Source organism: Pelodiscus sinensis, chromosome 29 (genome assembly GCF_049634645.1).
Source record: "Pelodiscus sinensis isolate JC-2024 chromosome 29, ASM4963464v1, whole genome shotgun sequence".
NCBI lineage: Eukaryota > Metazoa > Chordata > Testudines > Trionychidae > Pelodiscus > Pelodiscus sinensis.
In genome coordinates this window covers 14,024,138-14,038,692 of record NC_134739.1, presented here as the reverse complement: position 1 = coordinate 14,038,692, position 14,555 = coordinate 14,024,138, and the positions used below count along the sequence as shown (strand labels likewise).

The 14,555-nt window shown below is 54.2% G+C and overlaps 1 protein-coding gene and 1 long non-coding RNA gene across 5 annotated transcripts in view; one reads left to right on the top strand and one right to left on the bottom strand.

Annotated features, from left to right (window-relative positions):
* Positions 1–302: 302 nt before the first annotated feature.
* LOC142821011 (uncharacterized) lies at positions 303–3,493 on the bottom strand. Its single transcript, XR_012898058.1, has 3 exons — positions 3,280–3,493; positions 2,670–3,162; positions 303–2,193 (listed from the first exon to the last, which is right to left on the bottom strand). It is a non-coding gene; the product is annotated as an uncharacterized LOC142821011 (long non-coding RNA).
* Positions 3,494–5,971: 2,478 nt separating this feature from the next.
* SKAP1 (src kinase associated phosphoprotein 1) overlaps positions 5,972–14,555 on the top strand; it is a 235,024-nt gene continuing 226,440 nt past the window's right edge. The window contains exon 1 of one of the 4 annotated variants that reach the window (XR_012898048.1): positions 5,972–6,185. Coding sequence is in view for 3 of the 4 variants with exons in the window: in XM_075911452.1 (XP_075767567.1) it covers positions 6,134–6,185 (52 nt within the window). In the remaining variant the exon portion in view is untranslated. Of the gene's footprint in view, positions 6,186–9,397; positions 9,447–14,555 lie in introns of those variants that run through there. The other 3 variants (XM_075911452.1, XM_075911455.1, XM_075911453.1) reach the window with 3 other exon arrangements.

Below are 14,555 nucleotides of genomic sequence, written 5' to 3'. Positions count from 1 at the left end.
CATGTCATCAGGATCGAGGTTGGCTATTGAACCGGAGCCCAGAGAAAAGGAAGACCAGGATGTGAGGCCACATCTACACTGCAGCGCTCCGCCATGTCGTTTGAGGGCGCCCCGTTCTTTCGAAATCGAATGGGCGCGCTATTCTGACGCCCCTGTGAGGGATGTTAAGGACTAGTGGATAGGATAGTCGACTAGTCGCTTCCCCCGCCCCCCCACCTTGTTGTCTCTATCAGAGATAGAGGCAGCAAGGAGGGGCAGAAAAATGGGGATACCTCAAAGCGACTGTGCCGCATGGAGTCCGGGGTCAGACGCCGCCACGGTGTTTCAAAGGGGCAGCGCCTCCCTATGGACGAATCGAAGAGTTGATGCAAAAATGCATCGACTGTTCGATTTGTCAATTACACGCTACTTAACATCCTTAGTCCCCGTAACCCTCATTCCACGCAGAGGAAAGGACCTTTCGGAACAGCGGGTTATTTTAAAACAAGTGCTGTGCAAACAGCGCCAAATTTCAAAAGAAGCGGCTTCGAAGGGAGATGGAAATAAGCTAGGCAATTGGTGTCGCTCAAATTGCCCATCTGATTTCACGCTACGGTGCAGTGGAGACGCACCCTGATTGTGCAGGGAGGGGGTTTGTGTCAACAGCCGGGAAAGCTTGATGTTGCTTGACAACGATGCAGTGGCATTGGCCAGTCATCACCACTGGCCTCTTCTGCCTCGGGTCACCCCCTGAACTCTGCATCTGGGTCAGACATTAAGAAACAGGGGTGGCAAGAAGGGAGGTGTCCTTTGCTGTTTATCTCAAAGCCGCGGCACCTGGCCTCTGCTCTCAGCTGCAGAAATTTGGCTGGAGATTGGTGCAGGATTCTGGGAGTCTTCCATTCCCAATGTAGCACCTGAGCTTGGGTGAATCACATGTGGCTCAGTCATCAAAGATGATGAAGAACACGTGCTGAAAGCCAAGCCAGTGAACGCACTGTGCCTCAGTTTCCCCCAAGAGTGAAATGGATTCAATAAGACTACCCACCACACAGGAAAGTTGCGAGTTTCCCTAGAAAAATTGCTAGAGAAATGCAAAAGATGCTCAAGGGCTGAAGGATGCACATTTTGTCCTTCGGGATTTGCATCGATCAGGTTTTGGAGGTCTTGCTGGCACAGCTAAAGACTTTTCACCAGTCCAACGACCCCAGGTCTCTTCCTGGCTCACGCTGTTTGTTTTAATCAGTCACCCACAGCTGTTCCATTATTTGTGTATTGTAACAAACTGGCTAGTGACTACATAGATGCATACGTGCCCATTTCTATCTACACACACACTACTGCCCTCTTCTGCAGGTAGTGAGAACCACTCAAGTGTGTGTCAAAGGCCTTATATTGCTTATAGCTCATGGAGATTCTCCTTTAGCTCACATGGACAGGCCCAATGCTGGTGGGACAAAGGGATCACATGGGTATGAAGTACAGCTTAGTGACTGATTGGCAGTCCTGGTGGATTTGTTTTCCATGAGGACACAAAGAACAAACGCAAAGACTCTGTGAGTGACAGAACGCAGGGCGCCTCTCATTCGGTAACTGACGTGCCGAAAGGCAGCACGTGGACAGACTACATGTCAAGGTACCCCCTGTAGCAAACCAGAGAGCAGCAGCGTCCTGTTAGTTAGAGACCATGTACAGTGGGGTGGCTCATGGATTTATTAGGCATTTCTCCCTCTTTCAAGTCACCTCTCTTTGGCAGGTGTTATTTCTTTGTAGCTATTTACAGGATTGGCGCTTATATCAAATATTATTTATAGTTCAGTTAACCCCCCCCCCCCCAACATCATAACTTTAAAAATTGGTTTGGTTTCCCTTCGTGGAGGCCCCTTGATGCAGATAAAATACTAAAATGCATCCACACACGCACCTGCAGCGGAACGAAACCCCGCAGGAAACAACCTCCCAGCCAGGCATCTTAGGTTCTTCCTTTATCTGAGTTCTGCCACCCTTACACACACCACATCCTTTCCCTCTTATTGTGTACGTGGCCTCAGAAAGCAGCACATCGCCGCCAGTCACGGCACGGGCACGTGACCATTCACGTACGGTGGGTGCTTAACGGGCACCTCCCATTGCCAGAACCTCAGAGCCTCTCACATCTATGGTACAGTCATCCTCACAACCGTCCCCCGCCGGCACCGGGTGCTAGGTGGAGACCTGAAAAATGGAGTAACTTTGGCGAATCTCTGTTACAACCCCAGGCCAGTTTGCCCCTCTGAAGCCATCACCCTAACCACTAGGCTGCTGTTCCTCTGAGGCAATACACCCTGTGGCAAAGCTCTGACCGTGCCCCACGGGTCCGGCACTTCTCGGGAGTTATCCTTTGCCTCAGAGGCGCACTGTGACCCTCCACAAAGCCTCTGGTCCTTTGCTAGAGGCCGAGGGTCGCAGCCTTCCGAGCTATCCTCTTCATAGGCAAGTCCAAGCATAGGGGTGAAGCCCCTCTGAAGTCCTGGTCTCCGCCTCTGGGGCAGACTCTCTAGTGGTGTGGGAAGGGTTGTGGGGAACCCAGGCCCACCCAGTAGTCCAGGCTCCAGCCCAGTGACCCCAAGGCTGTGGCAGCAGGCAGCGTTTCAGTCCTGCACCCTTGTTCACTTCCCCTGATGCTCCCCACGGGACCTTCTCCCTGGTACCTGAGCGAGTCCCTTCTGCTCCTGCACAGCGCACGTCCCTCCTCGCAGACCTCAGCTCTCCGGCACCACCCCTCTTCCTCTGTGCCCCTGGCTTTTCTCCTCCCCCTGCCGTGCCTGAGGGGAAGCCTTTTAACCTAGCCCCAGCAGGCCTTAATAGGCTGCAGGTGCCCTGATTAGCTGGCTGCTTCAGGCAAGTTCTTAATTGGCCCCAGGTGCCTGTCTGCCTTGATTACGTGGCCAGTTCAGTCAGGGAACTGGAAACTATTTACCCCGTTCCCTGTATATTTGCCCTCCACCTCTTCTCTTCTCTTCTCTTCTCTTCTCTTCTCTTCTCTTCTCTTCCAGGTTTTTGCCTTTCCAACCCTGTGATCACGTGGCTACATTCATTGCTGGCAGGGGCACACCCAGTTGCACTTCGGGAGGCTGGCGCCCGCGTAATGCAGATGAACGCGGCTCAAACGGTTAACTTCGTTGCCACCTTTAAGGCTATTTCCTGTGTCAGGAGAAGACGTGGCCAAAGTCCCGGGGCAGCAGTAAAAAGGTAGCTGAGTAACAGTGGCGAGCTCATGGAGACGCCTATTATCGGGGGGACATACTAATAAATACTCACAGCGCCGCGGGCAGAACTTGGGCCGAAGTTCACAGGCCGCTGACCAATGCAGAGCTGAAACAGCTCTGGCTTGCCTGAGTGATGCTCTCGTGAAACCAGCGACTAGCGCGAGACGAACGGGGTTAGGAATTAGCGCTAATAAGCAGAGCCCCGCGCGGGTACAAAAGGTTTTAGCCGCATCTGTGATCTGCAAGAGGGAGCCAAAACAACCAGGTGCAATTGTTACCCCTATGCCACTTAACTCTGGGGGGTGAAGCTACCTAGCACGAGGAAGGAGTTCTCAGGGATACCAATAGAATTGCCAGCCCCTGGGCAAGGTGGGGGGCGCGAGGGGGATCTCTGGACCCCCAGAAGGGGCGTGGCTGAGGGTTAGCCTTCCCCACCCAGACCTTCAGCATTGCCCGGCCTACACCATCTGAGGCTCTGATGGTGATTTAAAGGGGCAAGGACTCCAGCCGTTGCCGCACCTGCAGCTCTTTTAAATTGCCGGGCCCCTGGGCAGCTGCTCCCTTTGCTCCTTCCCCCCCCCCCCGTCAGTCGCACTGGGGGTTCCCAGCTGTGTCATCAGCCCTAAAGGCCATAGAAAGCTAGTCATGTGACACTACAGCCAACTCTCACGGGGGTGGGGGCAGTGTTCACAAGCTGTCACTGCGGCACTGAACTCTCAGCTCCTTGTCCTAGTTAACACATCTAGAGTTGGCTTAGTATGGGGCTGGCTAGATGTCTGTCTGACTGGGGGCTGTGGGGTGAGTGGGCTGCCAATGCAGCCCCCGCGAGGAGGCCAGCAAGTCCCTCTGGCTCAGGGCTGGCTCCGGGGGTCCTGAGCCCTGTCCCCATTCCACACACCAGATCCACAGCTCCCATTGGCCAGGAACTGCAACCAATAGGAGCTGCAGTGGCGGCCCCTGCAGCTGGGGACAGGGAACTCCTGCTGCTTCCTGGGAGCCACCTGAAGTAAGTGTTGCTGGAGCGTGCACCCCTCATCCCCTCCTGCACCCAATCCATTGCTCCAGCTCCTGCCTGGGCCCAAAACCCCTCTTTACTGACCCCACCCCAGAGCATCTCCAGCCCAAAGCCTGTACCCCCTCCTATAGCCCAACCCCCTGTTTCAGGCGGGAGCCCCCTCCCACATTCTGGATCCCTTGGCCCCACCCCTCAGCCCAGAGCCCCCTCCTGCACCCCAAACCCCTTTTTTCTGGCTGCATCCAGAGCATGCACTCCCAGCCCAGAGCCTGTACCCCACCACAACCCCCTGCCCCAGGCTGGAGCCCCCTCCCAGAACCCCTCAGCCCCACCCTCCCAGCATGGCCCCCTTTTGCATCCTGCACCCCTCATTTTCTGTCCCCATCCTGGAGCCTGCCCCCCAAGCCAGAACCTCCCACTGTCTCGCACCTCAACATCCAGCCCCAGCCCAGTGAAAATGAGCGTGAGAGACGAGGGGGGAGCGAGCAACGGGTGGGGGAGGGAGGAGTGAGTGGGGGCAGGACTCAGAGACGAGGCAGAAGCTTGAGGCAGGGGGTGGAGCAGGCACAGGGTAAAGGATGCTCAGTTTTCTGCAATTAGAAAGTTGCCAGCCCTACCTGGGAATAATCTGCATATTGCTGGAGAGGGTGTGGGGCCAGAGGGGGGGTCTGGGTGAAGGAGGGGGTTATGATCTGGGGCAGGCAAATGGGGTGCAGGCTCATGGAGGTGCAGGAGAGGATTCTGGCCTGGGAGAGGGGCATGGGACAGGGATGTAAAATCTCATTTAATCTGTTCCCTGGTTACACGTTCTGTTTAACCGGTTAACCCCGTAAACAGGGGCAGGCAGGGGGATTGTGAGAGATCGTGCTGGGGCGGGGGCAGTAGGCGAAGCCTCCCCTCTCCCAGGCACTCAGAGCAGAGAGCCGCAGGGAGCAGCCAGCTGCTTAAAGCGGCGCGGGACTGCTTTGTGCCTGAGGGTTCCCGGGGGGGAGGGGCGGTGGCCCGGGGGCCACTCCTGGTCTAAGGGACCATCGATCACAAAGGCGACCTTGCCTGGGGGGTAAGATAGCCCGGCCGGCCCAAGAAGACAGTCTCTGACTCCATGGTAAGAGGGTTCTGGTGCTCGAGGAGTTCACAACCCATCGGGGGACCGACAGACTTGCAGGGCCCCTGGGCCAGGGGTGTGTGCGTGGGGGGGGCTCCTCACTCCCAGAAGGGGTGGAAAGGGCAGGACTGGGGCAGCCAGCTGTCAGTGCTTCCCAGCACGTGCCACGCTGTCCCCCCCACCTCCCAGCCAGCTCTGATAGCTGCCTAGAGCCTTTGAATCTCCGGGGCCCGGGGCAACTATCCCCTTTGCCCCTCTCCCCCACCAACAGGCCTGCAAGGGACACTTGGTGGGTGAAATCTGGTTCTCTCTTGGGGCAAGCCCCAGGCCTAGCCAAGTCCCTGGCCGCAAGGCAGGATTCAGCTGCCTCCCTCTGCAGGAGGCCGGGACGGAGGCCGGTGCCCGGCGGTGGGGCAGAACTCAACTCCCTGCCCCGGCGAGCCCTGCAGATGCAGGAGGTGAAGGGGCAGAGCGCCCCCTCCCTGCCCAGCGTTCGGCGGCCACAGGGGGGCAGGTGCAGGAAGCAGCCGGGCCAATCGCCCGGGGGCACCTGCTTTTCCAGGGCCCTGGCCCAGGGAGGGCTGGGGCCTCCGGCAGGTGTCTGAGGGCTGCTATCCTGGGGTAGGTGAAACAGGAAACACCTGCAGGAGCCTCTCCCTCTGCAGAGCAGGCCCCACCCTTCTGGCTTCCTCTCTGTCTGGAGCAGGCAGCCTCTCGCCCGCAGGGACAGCAGCAGCCGCCGCCACTGGAGGCTCTCGCTGGGGGCACGTCCCGTCTGGCTTCCCAATGCAGATGCCCACAGCCCCCATCCCTGAGGCGGTCCAGCAGCTCCTTGAAGGTAACCCCCGGCGCCCTGTCTCTGCTCCCGGGGGGGTGGGCTGAGGCTGCGTTTTAAGCGGCTCCAGGAGGAGAAGGTCTGCGTGCCCCACAACCCGGAGCAGGGGCTGTTCCTTCTGGGGGGGATCCAGGCCCCTTCGCTGCGTAGGCCTCTCCCCCTTCCGGCACTGGGTGCTGGGCTTGGTGCTTGTGGGGTTATTTTGGCACTCCTTGGAATGATTCTGTGCCAGGAAGGGGGCCTAGGGGCTTGCACCCGGATGCGAGTTCCGTTCCTACCCCTGCCACCGAGCATCCGGGTGACCTTGGGCGAGTCACGTCACTGACCGGTGCCTCAGTTTCCCCTTTCTAACACGAGGCTCGTGACCCTGACCACCTCTGAAAAGTCATTTGAGCTCTACTGGGCCGCAAAATGCCACCTGGAAGGTGGGTGTTACTGCTGTGTAGTGGGGGGGGGGGGAGATGTCTAGCTTTGTAAGGAAGGGCGTTGGCGGGGTATGGCTGTTCTGATGTGGGGGGGCTTCAAAGCATCCCGCAGACCAAGCGAGGCTGCGACTTTGGCCGGTCACGATGTGACGGCATCTCCTGCTTTGCAGCGCGAGGGTGCACCAAGCACGTTCGGCCTGCTGGCCGCCATTCCCACGTCAGTAACAATTCGAAGGGACGCGGCCCCCTTCCAGAAGACTAGACATGGCACTAGCTGTCCCTTCTGCCGCTGGCAAGGCAGGTTGTGCTCAACCCCCCACTGACAGGCCTACCTGGGGATCCAGCGAGCAGCCCTGACCGTCTCCGGCGCATGACTGCGGCCGCTTGGCGCGCGTGGATGTTTCTAAACCCGTTTCCCGTCATTTCTTCACCAAACTCCTCGTCTCAAAAGCAGCGAGGAGGTTGAGCAGTGACAATACCGGCCCGTTCTGTCTGGTGATCTCAAAGCACCCTATGAACATGAGCCGGCTCGTTCCTCGCAGACCCTTACAAATTTTATTGATCCTGTCTTATTGATACTGTACTCTTGGGCGCTGGGAAAATTTCCCGCATCTGGGGGTGACTTGCTCAGCACCAGGGATGCATGTATGTTGCTTTCCAGCTCAGCTATGCCTAGAACCTCTTATTCCCAGCACTCTGATGCCTGAGCACTTAACTTGACCTTGGAGGATTTTTTGCGTGTGTGGAGGAGTTGTTTCCTATCTTACACCCGCTCCTCAGTTCCCCTGTGTATGGTTGAACAATCCCTTTTGGCTGTTTCTCTCCCCTGTGGTGCTGTCACAGACCCACACACAGGGAAAGTTACTGTATGTAAATTTGACACTGTCCCTGGGTTCTTCTGCCACTCTGATGACAGTGCATTTCCAGCAAAACGGGAGGTGCTCTGTACCCCTCCATTCCAGCAGTAACTAGGGGTGTTTCCCTTTCTCCCCTTTTGGGGTGTGCGAAGCTTTCAGCACTGAGACCTACACAGACAGAGAGGGGGAGAGCTGGCTCATCAAAGCTGACTTTCAAATGCTTTGTGGTCCCCGTCCCCCCTGCTACAGATGTGCATTTCCTGTTCTTTATTTTTAATCATGGGGCTGCAGTGAAGTTCAACCCCCCACTTTGCATTTTTGATGTGCAGCATTTTCCTGTTCAGCCCTGACACTTTTGTAAACAACTCATTTCTGCACCTGCCGCCTCCCGTGCACGCAGATTATTTTCTTGTTAGCTGACTGTTTTTAATTGAAGTCTTCAGATCTCCTTCTAAAGCGGAGCCTTTGTTTGCTGACAAGTAGAGCAGGCCGTGAATGGAGATTAATTGCGTGTCACATACCTCGGTATCAAACTTGCCTCGTCTTACCAAGCTGTGCGGGGGGCCTGGGCGCGAGGAGGGGTTCCAGCCACGCTGCTTCGGTGCTGCATCAGGAGAGCTGATTGAAAACGAAGATGGGGAATAAGACACCAAGAATGTATTGTCAGGGTCGTCCACTTCCTGACAGTGAAACTGGGTCCTTTATGCTCCTGCATAGCTCAGGGACAGGATTGCCAGATAGTGTCACAAAAAATACCAAACATGGTGGGATGCAAATTGGGTGAGCAAAAAAAAAAAAAAAAAACAGGGACCAAAGTCTGACACAAACAGAAAATACCGAAAATTTTACACATCTGGTATTTTCTGGTTTTTTTACTGGACAGAAGATGCAATTACCAGACTGTCCGGGCCAATACCGGGCACCTTGCAACCCTATTCAGAGATGTCTCAGTGCTATAGAGCAGTGTTTCTCAATCTTTTGTTATAAAGTATCCCTTTTTCAAAAAAAAAGTACCCCTGATACCTACAGTTTTCAGACATAATTTTTTTTTCTACCATTGAAACACATTTATTTAAAGAACTTAATCGTAGCCGGGCAGGCGATAAAATTTCGGGGTGTAAAAAGTACAAAAATAATAACACGCTGTCAAACTTAAAACAAAAATTCAGTTTTCTCCAAATTTCAGTTGCGCTCCCAACTTCTCTCAAGTACCCCTGAAGGTACTCTTACCACTGGTTGGAAAACACTGCTCTAGATAACACAATAAGCATAGCTAGTGAATAGTTTCAGAGGGAGAGCCGTGTTAGCCTGTAACGGGAAAAACTTAAAAAACAACAAATAGTCTTGCAGCACCTTAGAGACTAACAAACACCGTGTATGGGAGCATGAGTTTGCATGGGCACAACCCACTTCTTCGGATGAATGGAGTATAAGGGGTCGAGTTTTCAAATAAATAGGCACAGAAAGGGGATAGGGAGGAAGCGGAGGAAAAAGAAGAAGAAAAATGGGGAAAGACATTGTCAATTAGTGCTAAATGAAGCTGATAAAGCGGGTACCAAGCATCCTTCAGTTCCCTTTGCTTGGTTTTTTATGTCATTAGGATGTGGAATGTAGCGGGCCATCCAGCCAGTGTCTTTGTTCAGACTTCCATTGCGGGAATCAAACTTGTAAATGAAAGGAAGTTCTGTAGCTTCCCTTATCGAGCTGGCTTTTGTAATTGGTTTTGCAATAATACGGTGACTTTGAGATCCATTAACGAGTGCCCAGGCAGGCTAATGAATGGCTTGTTAGTGACAGTGGCCCGCAGAGCCTCCATCTGCAGACCCCTCACACACTGGGACCCCGGAGCCCCACACTTCCTCCCCCTCAGCGCCTCAGGAGCGTGTACAGTGCCTGGTTCATGCTCCTCTCTCCCCAGAGTTGGAATGCCGCAAACAGCTGATTTGTGATGCTCCAGCGCTGGAAGGGCGGGGGAGGAGCAGGTAAGTGCGGGACTCCGGTACCCCACTGTACAAGAGGCGTAGGGGGGGGGCAAGGGGCAGACAGGGGTTGTGGGGCTGCAGGTGGAACCCCACGGGGCTGCTGCTCCCCACTGAGGTGCAGGAGGGCCACTCATGCGGCCCACGCTCCACTCCCGGGTGCCCATCTTCTGTATTGTTGTGAGAGCGAACAGGCTTTCAACACCTGGAGGCTCACCGCTTCTTGTTGCCTTTGCTTTCCTCTCTGGAGGTGAGCCCCGATCCTGCAGACGCTAAGGCATGGACTCCCCTTTTCACCTGGGACCAGGGGGGCCTGACACGTCTGGTGATGATAATGCATCACAGTCCAGTTCAACACCAGCATCGGTGCCTGCAGGCTTGAGGCCAGATTTTTTTTTTAACTGAAGGACTGTTCCCCACATGGCTCGGCCCAAAGTCTGAATTCCCCCCACAAATCCTTTATCTGGATGTTTAAATGTCGCTTCCCCCTGTGGGTTTTTGTCTCTGCTTTCAAACCAAGGCTGCTGCGGAATCTCTTTAAAAAAATCCTGCTTAACCCACGGCTCAATCCACAGTGCTGTTTGAGTGGCAGACGTACAGGGGATGGGGCAGTCAGAGGGTGCATCTCCCAAGCACCCCTGTTCTTGGGAGTGGGGGTATGTGGAGGGATGGGTGTGTCTGTGTCCTGAAGCCTGTTTCTAACAGAGTGCGGGGCCCAGGCAGAGTGGAGCAGCTGGTGCAACCTGCTTGCGTCACGGCACCTGCAAAGGACAACAAAGCTGGTAGGGTCCAATGTCAGGCCAAGCAGCTTTGATGCTGTTGTCCCTTTTGCAAATACTCTTTAGCCCTGCACCCTCCCTGAAGCTGTGGACAGCACAGAGGAGTTCAGAGATAAAGTTTGAAACTCCGGGGCTACGTCTACACAACAAGGTTTTTGCGCCAAAACCGGCGGAGTGTCCACACCTCAAGCACGCTTTTGTGCATGAAAATAATTATCCCACGAGGAATAATTTCTTTTTGAGCTACAGCCCTTGCGCAAAAAGGCAAGTGTGGACGCTCTGCAGGGGTTTCTTGCGCAAGAAACCCCTCTGGGAAAAAGCACAGGTGCTCTGATGACCTTTCTGTGAATGGCCACCAGAACTTTCTTGCACAAGAGTGTCCATACAGTGGACGCTGTCTTGCACAAAAGCACATGGCTTTTGCGATGCACTCTGAGGTCGGGACACGCTTTTGTGCAAGAAGTTTAAAACAGGTTTAAAACTAATAAAAGAAAGTTCTTCTTCACACAGTGCACAGTCAACCTGTGGAACTCCTTGCCAGAGGAGGCTGTGAAGGCTAGGACTATAACAGTTTAAAAAAGAGCTAGATAAATTCATGGAGGTTAGGTCCATAAAAGGCTATTAGCCAGGGGTTAGGAATGGTGCCCCAGTCTCTGTTTGTCAGAGGCTGGAGATGGATGGCAGGAGACAAATCACTTGATTATTGTCTTTGGTCATTGCTCCTCTGGGGCACCTGGCACTGGTCACTGTGGGCAAACAGGATACTGGGCTAGATGGACCTTTGCTCTACCCCAGTATGGCTGTTCTTATGTTTATGTTTTTGTGCAAAAACTCTTGCTCAAAAGGCTTCTTCCGCAAAAAACATGCAGTGTCGATGAAGCCTGGATTAGAGCTGCACATTCAAGGCTGAGGTTTCTGGCTCCACCCAGACGGTCGTGTGTGTGCGTGCATGTGTGTGCGTGTGTGTGTGCGTGTGTGTGCATGTGTGTGCGTGTGTGTGTGCGTGTGTGTGCACACGTGTGTGTGTAATATTCCAGCCACTGCAAGAGGGCAAGGTGAAGGCACAACCACCCTCCTGAAGTGCAGCTCTCTTGAATCAGACTTTTGGCCAAACCTGCCTGTCTTTGCTCAGAACCAAATGATCCTTTCTGTGGAACAAAACTGGCCCAAGAGCTAAGCAGCTCTGTGTTGGAACCTGCTGAGTTAGTTTCCTTATTGTTTCGGGATTCAAATCTGGGTCTGCAAAACCGTGGATGCCCCAAGCTTTGCAGACCTTAAAGTGTTTATGCCAAAGTTCAGTGCATCCACACAGGGGCAGATGACTGTTTTGCGGGGCCCCGGGCAGCATAATTCCGCAGGGCCCCCTCTTTGCCACGGCGCATGCGCGGGGCTTTTTGAGGCGCGGGGCCCGGGGCGGCCGCCCCGTTCACCCTGCCCTATATCTGCTCCTGCATCCACATAACAGGTTGAACCTCTCTAGTTGGGAATTCTCTGGTCCGGCATCTTCTGTGGTCCAGCGTGATTTGAGTGACCTAGATGCCCCCTTGTCGTGGGGTGGCCAAGTTTCCCACGGTCCCATAAAGTTTTACAGCCCCAGTCCTGGCTCTCCGTGCTCTGTGCTGCTGTTTGGCTCTAATTTATCCCTCAGTGTCCAAGAGGCAGTGGCCGTGTGGGTCATGCTGCCAGAAAATAATGAACTCCCGTGATTCGGCAAATTCTCTGGTTCGGCACCAGTCCAATCCCAAAGGTGCCGGCCTAGAGAGGTTCAAACTATACTTTGTAGACCCCTTGGTTTCTGTAGTCAGGGGCGGATATAGGGCAGGGCGAGCGGGGCGGCCGCCCTGGGCCCCGTGCTTTGAGAAATCCCGGGCATGCGCCGTGTCAAAGGGGGGCCCCATGAAATTGTGCTGCCCTGGGCCCCACAAAATCGTCATCTGCCCCTGTCTGTAGTCCCGGTATTAGCAGTTGCGTCCCACTCTCGTTTGGATAGAGGGGGCAGGTAGAGTGGTGGGAGTGGTATGGGACGGGGAAATCGGCATCCGAGAATGCTGATGCAATTGGTACTCACCTGCCCGGGTAAATCCTGCAAATTCTCGAACTCCATGACCAATGTCTGAGTAGGAATGGTAGCTGCAAATTCAAGTGCGGTTCTATGCCCTCTGGTATCTAGCTCCAGGGTGGCAGAGAGAGACGCACACAAGGTATTTGAAAACCTTCCATCCCACTCGCTGTTGAGAGCTGATTAGCTCCTAGAATTTAGTGCTGCCGTTATGATGTTGTTTGCTACCTGGACTTTACTAGCTGTGACCTAATGTTATAACCCTGCCTCTCCCCACAGATTAGCTGCACTCCCGTTACAAATGCCCCTGAAGCGCATGATGAAATGGCAACTTGCTTGTTTTTTAAGTGCAGGAAATGAAAAGAGGAGTCCTGTAAACTTTCAGAGTGGATCGCGGAGAGCAATCCATAAACATCAAGAATATTACATTGCAGTGAAGCCATAAAACTAACATCAGTGGGTGATTTACTTTAGAGCTGCTTACATCTTACTTACTCTTCCTGATCCACTTTGAAAGTTTATGGCCGGGCTTTCTTTTTCATTTCCTGGCACTGTAAACAGAGCAGACAGCTCTGAAAGGGGGCTCGCGGTAGCTTGCAGGAGTGAGTGTAGTTTTATTATAATTTATTCTGCAGCTGATCCACTCCGACATTCTAGTAAGTAAATACCGTATTACAGCTAATCACCTACTCACAGAGTTAATCTGCCTTTCAGAATGACAGAAGGATGCAACTTGTATTTATATTTTTACCACAAGATTTTCATTTTTTATCTTTACTCATAGTAGTTGGGGAAATACAGCCCGTCCCATTGGTTCCCCATAAGTCCCTCTTGCTGAGCCATTTCTGCTGTTGGGATCGAAAGGGAAATGAGTTGATTTGTATATAATGGCATCCTGTTGTCCTGTCCTTAGTGCGAGCTGCTCAGAGCAGGAATTGTGCCGTGTTGTGTTTGGAAAGCTGTTAATATGTAGCTGGAATGTCGGGCCCCTAATTGTGTGTGTGTGTGTGTGTGTGTGTGTGAGTGAAAGGTGCAAAAACACCCCCCCATGATTCTCCATGGGGCTGATTCTGGCAGGCTGGGGCTGATTCCCCTCCCCTCACCCCCAGGAGCGAGGCCAGAAGGCCTGGCTAGGCCTCGCGCCTGGGAGAAGGGGGTGGGAAATTAGCGCCAGCCTTCCCCCGGCCAGCCTGAGCACACTTACTTGGGGGACCATAAGGGGTGCGTTCACACCCTCGCAGTCCACACTTACAAAAAAAGGCCCCCCACCCCCAGATTCCTGTGTATAGGTCTGAATGTCCCTAAATCCCCCACATCCCTCAGTGGTTTGTGCCTGGCTTCCCAAACGGCATCACTGGCTTCTCGTGGGACGTGCCTCGGTCACCAGCTAAATACCCAGCGGGGACGGAAAAGAAGGTGGCCCAACGGAGAGGGGACTTGCATGGCACCTCAGAGACCTAGAGCCAGCTGCCTGCTTATCCATGTCCCTCCTGGGAGGCCCTGGGCAAGTCATTGTAAATCTCTGGCCCAAACCTCAAACATATGTGGGTGCCGAGTTCCTACTTACATCAGTGGGAGATAAGTGCCTAAAATGTAAGACCGGTGACCTCAGGCCCCCATCTATAAACAGCACTGCCATGCCTGGAAGGGGTGTTCTGGAGCTATCCATGGACTACAGATTGCGAGGGGCTCGGATACTAGGGTAAAGGGGGCCGGTACCTAGACTACAGATTGCGAGGGGCCCGGATACTAGGGTAAAGGGGGCCGGTACCTAGACTACAGATTGCGAGGGGCTCGGATACTAGGATAAAGGGGGCCGGTACCTAGACTACAGATTGCGAGGGGCCCGGATACTAGGGTAAAGGGGGCCGGTACCTAGACTACAGATTGCGAGGGGCCCGGATACTAGGATAAAGGGGGCCGGTACCTAGACTACAGATTGCGAGGGGCCCGGATACTAGGGTAAAGGGGGCCGGTACCTAGACTACAGATTGCGAGGGGCCCGGATACTAGGGTAAAGGGGGCCGGTACCTAGACTACAGATTGGGAGGGGCTCGGATACTAGGGTAAAGGGGGCCGGTACCTAGACTACAGATTGCGAGGGGCCCGGATACTAGGGTAAAGGGGGCCGGTACCTAGACTACAGATTGCGAGGGGCCCGGATACTAGGGTAAAGGGGGCTGGTACCTAGACTACGGATTGTGAGGGGCTCGGATACTAGGGTAAAGGGGGCCGGTACCTAGACTACAGATTGTGAGGGGCTCGGATACTAGG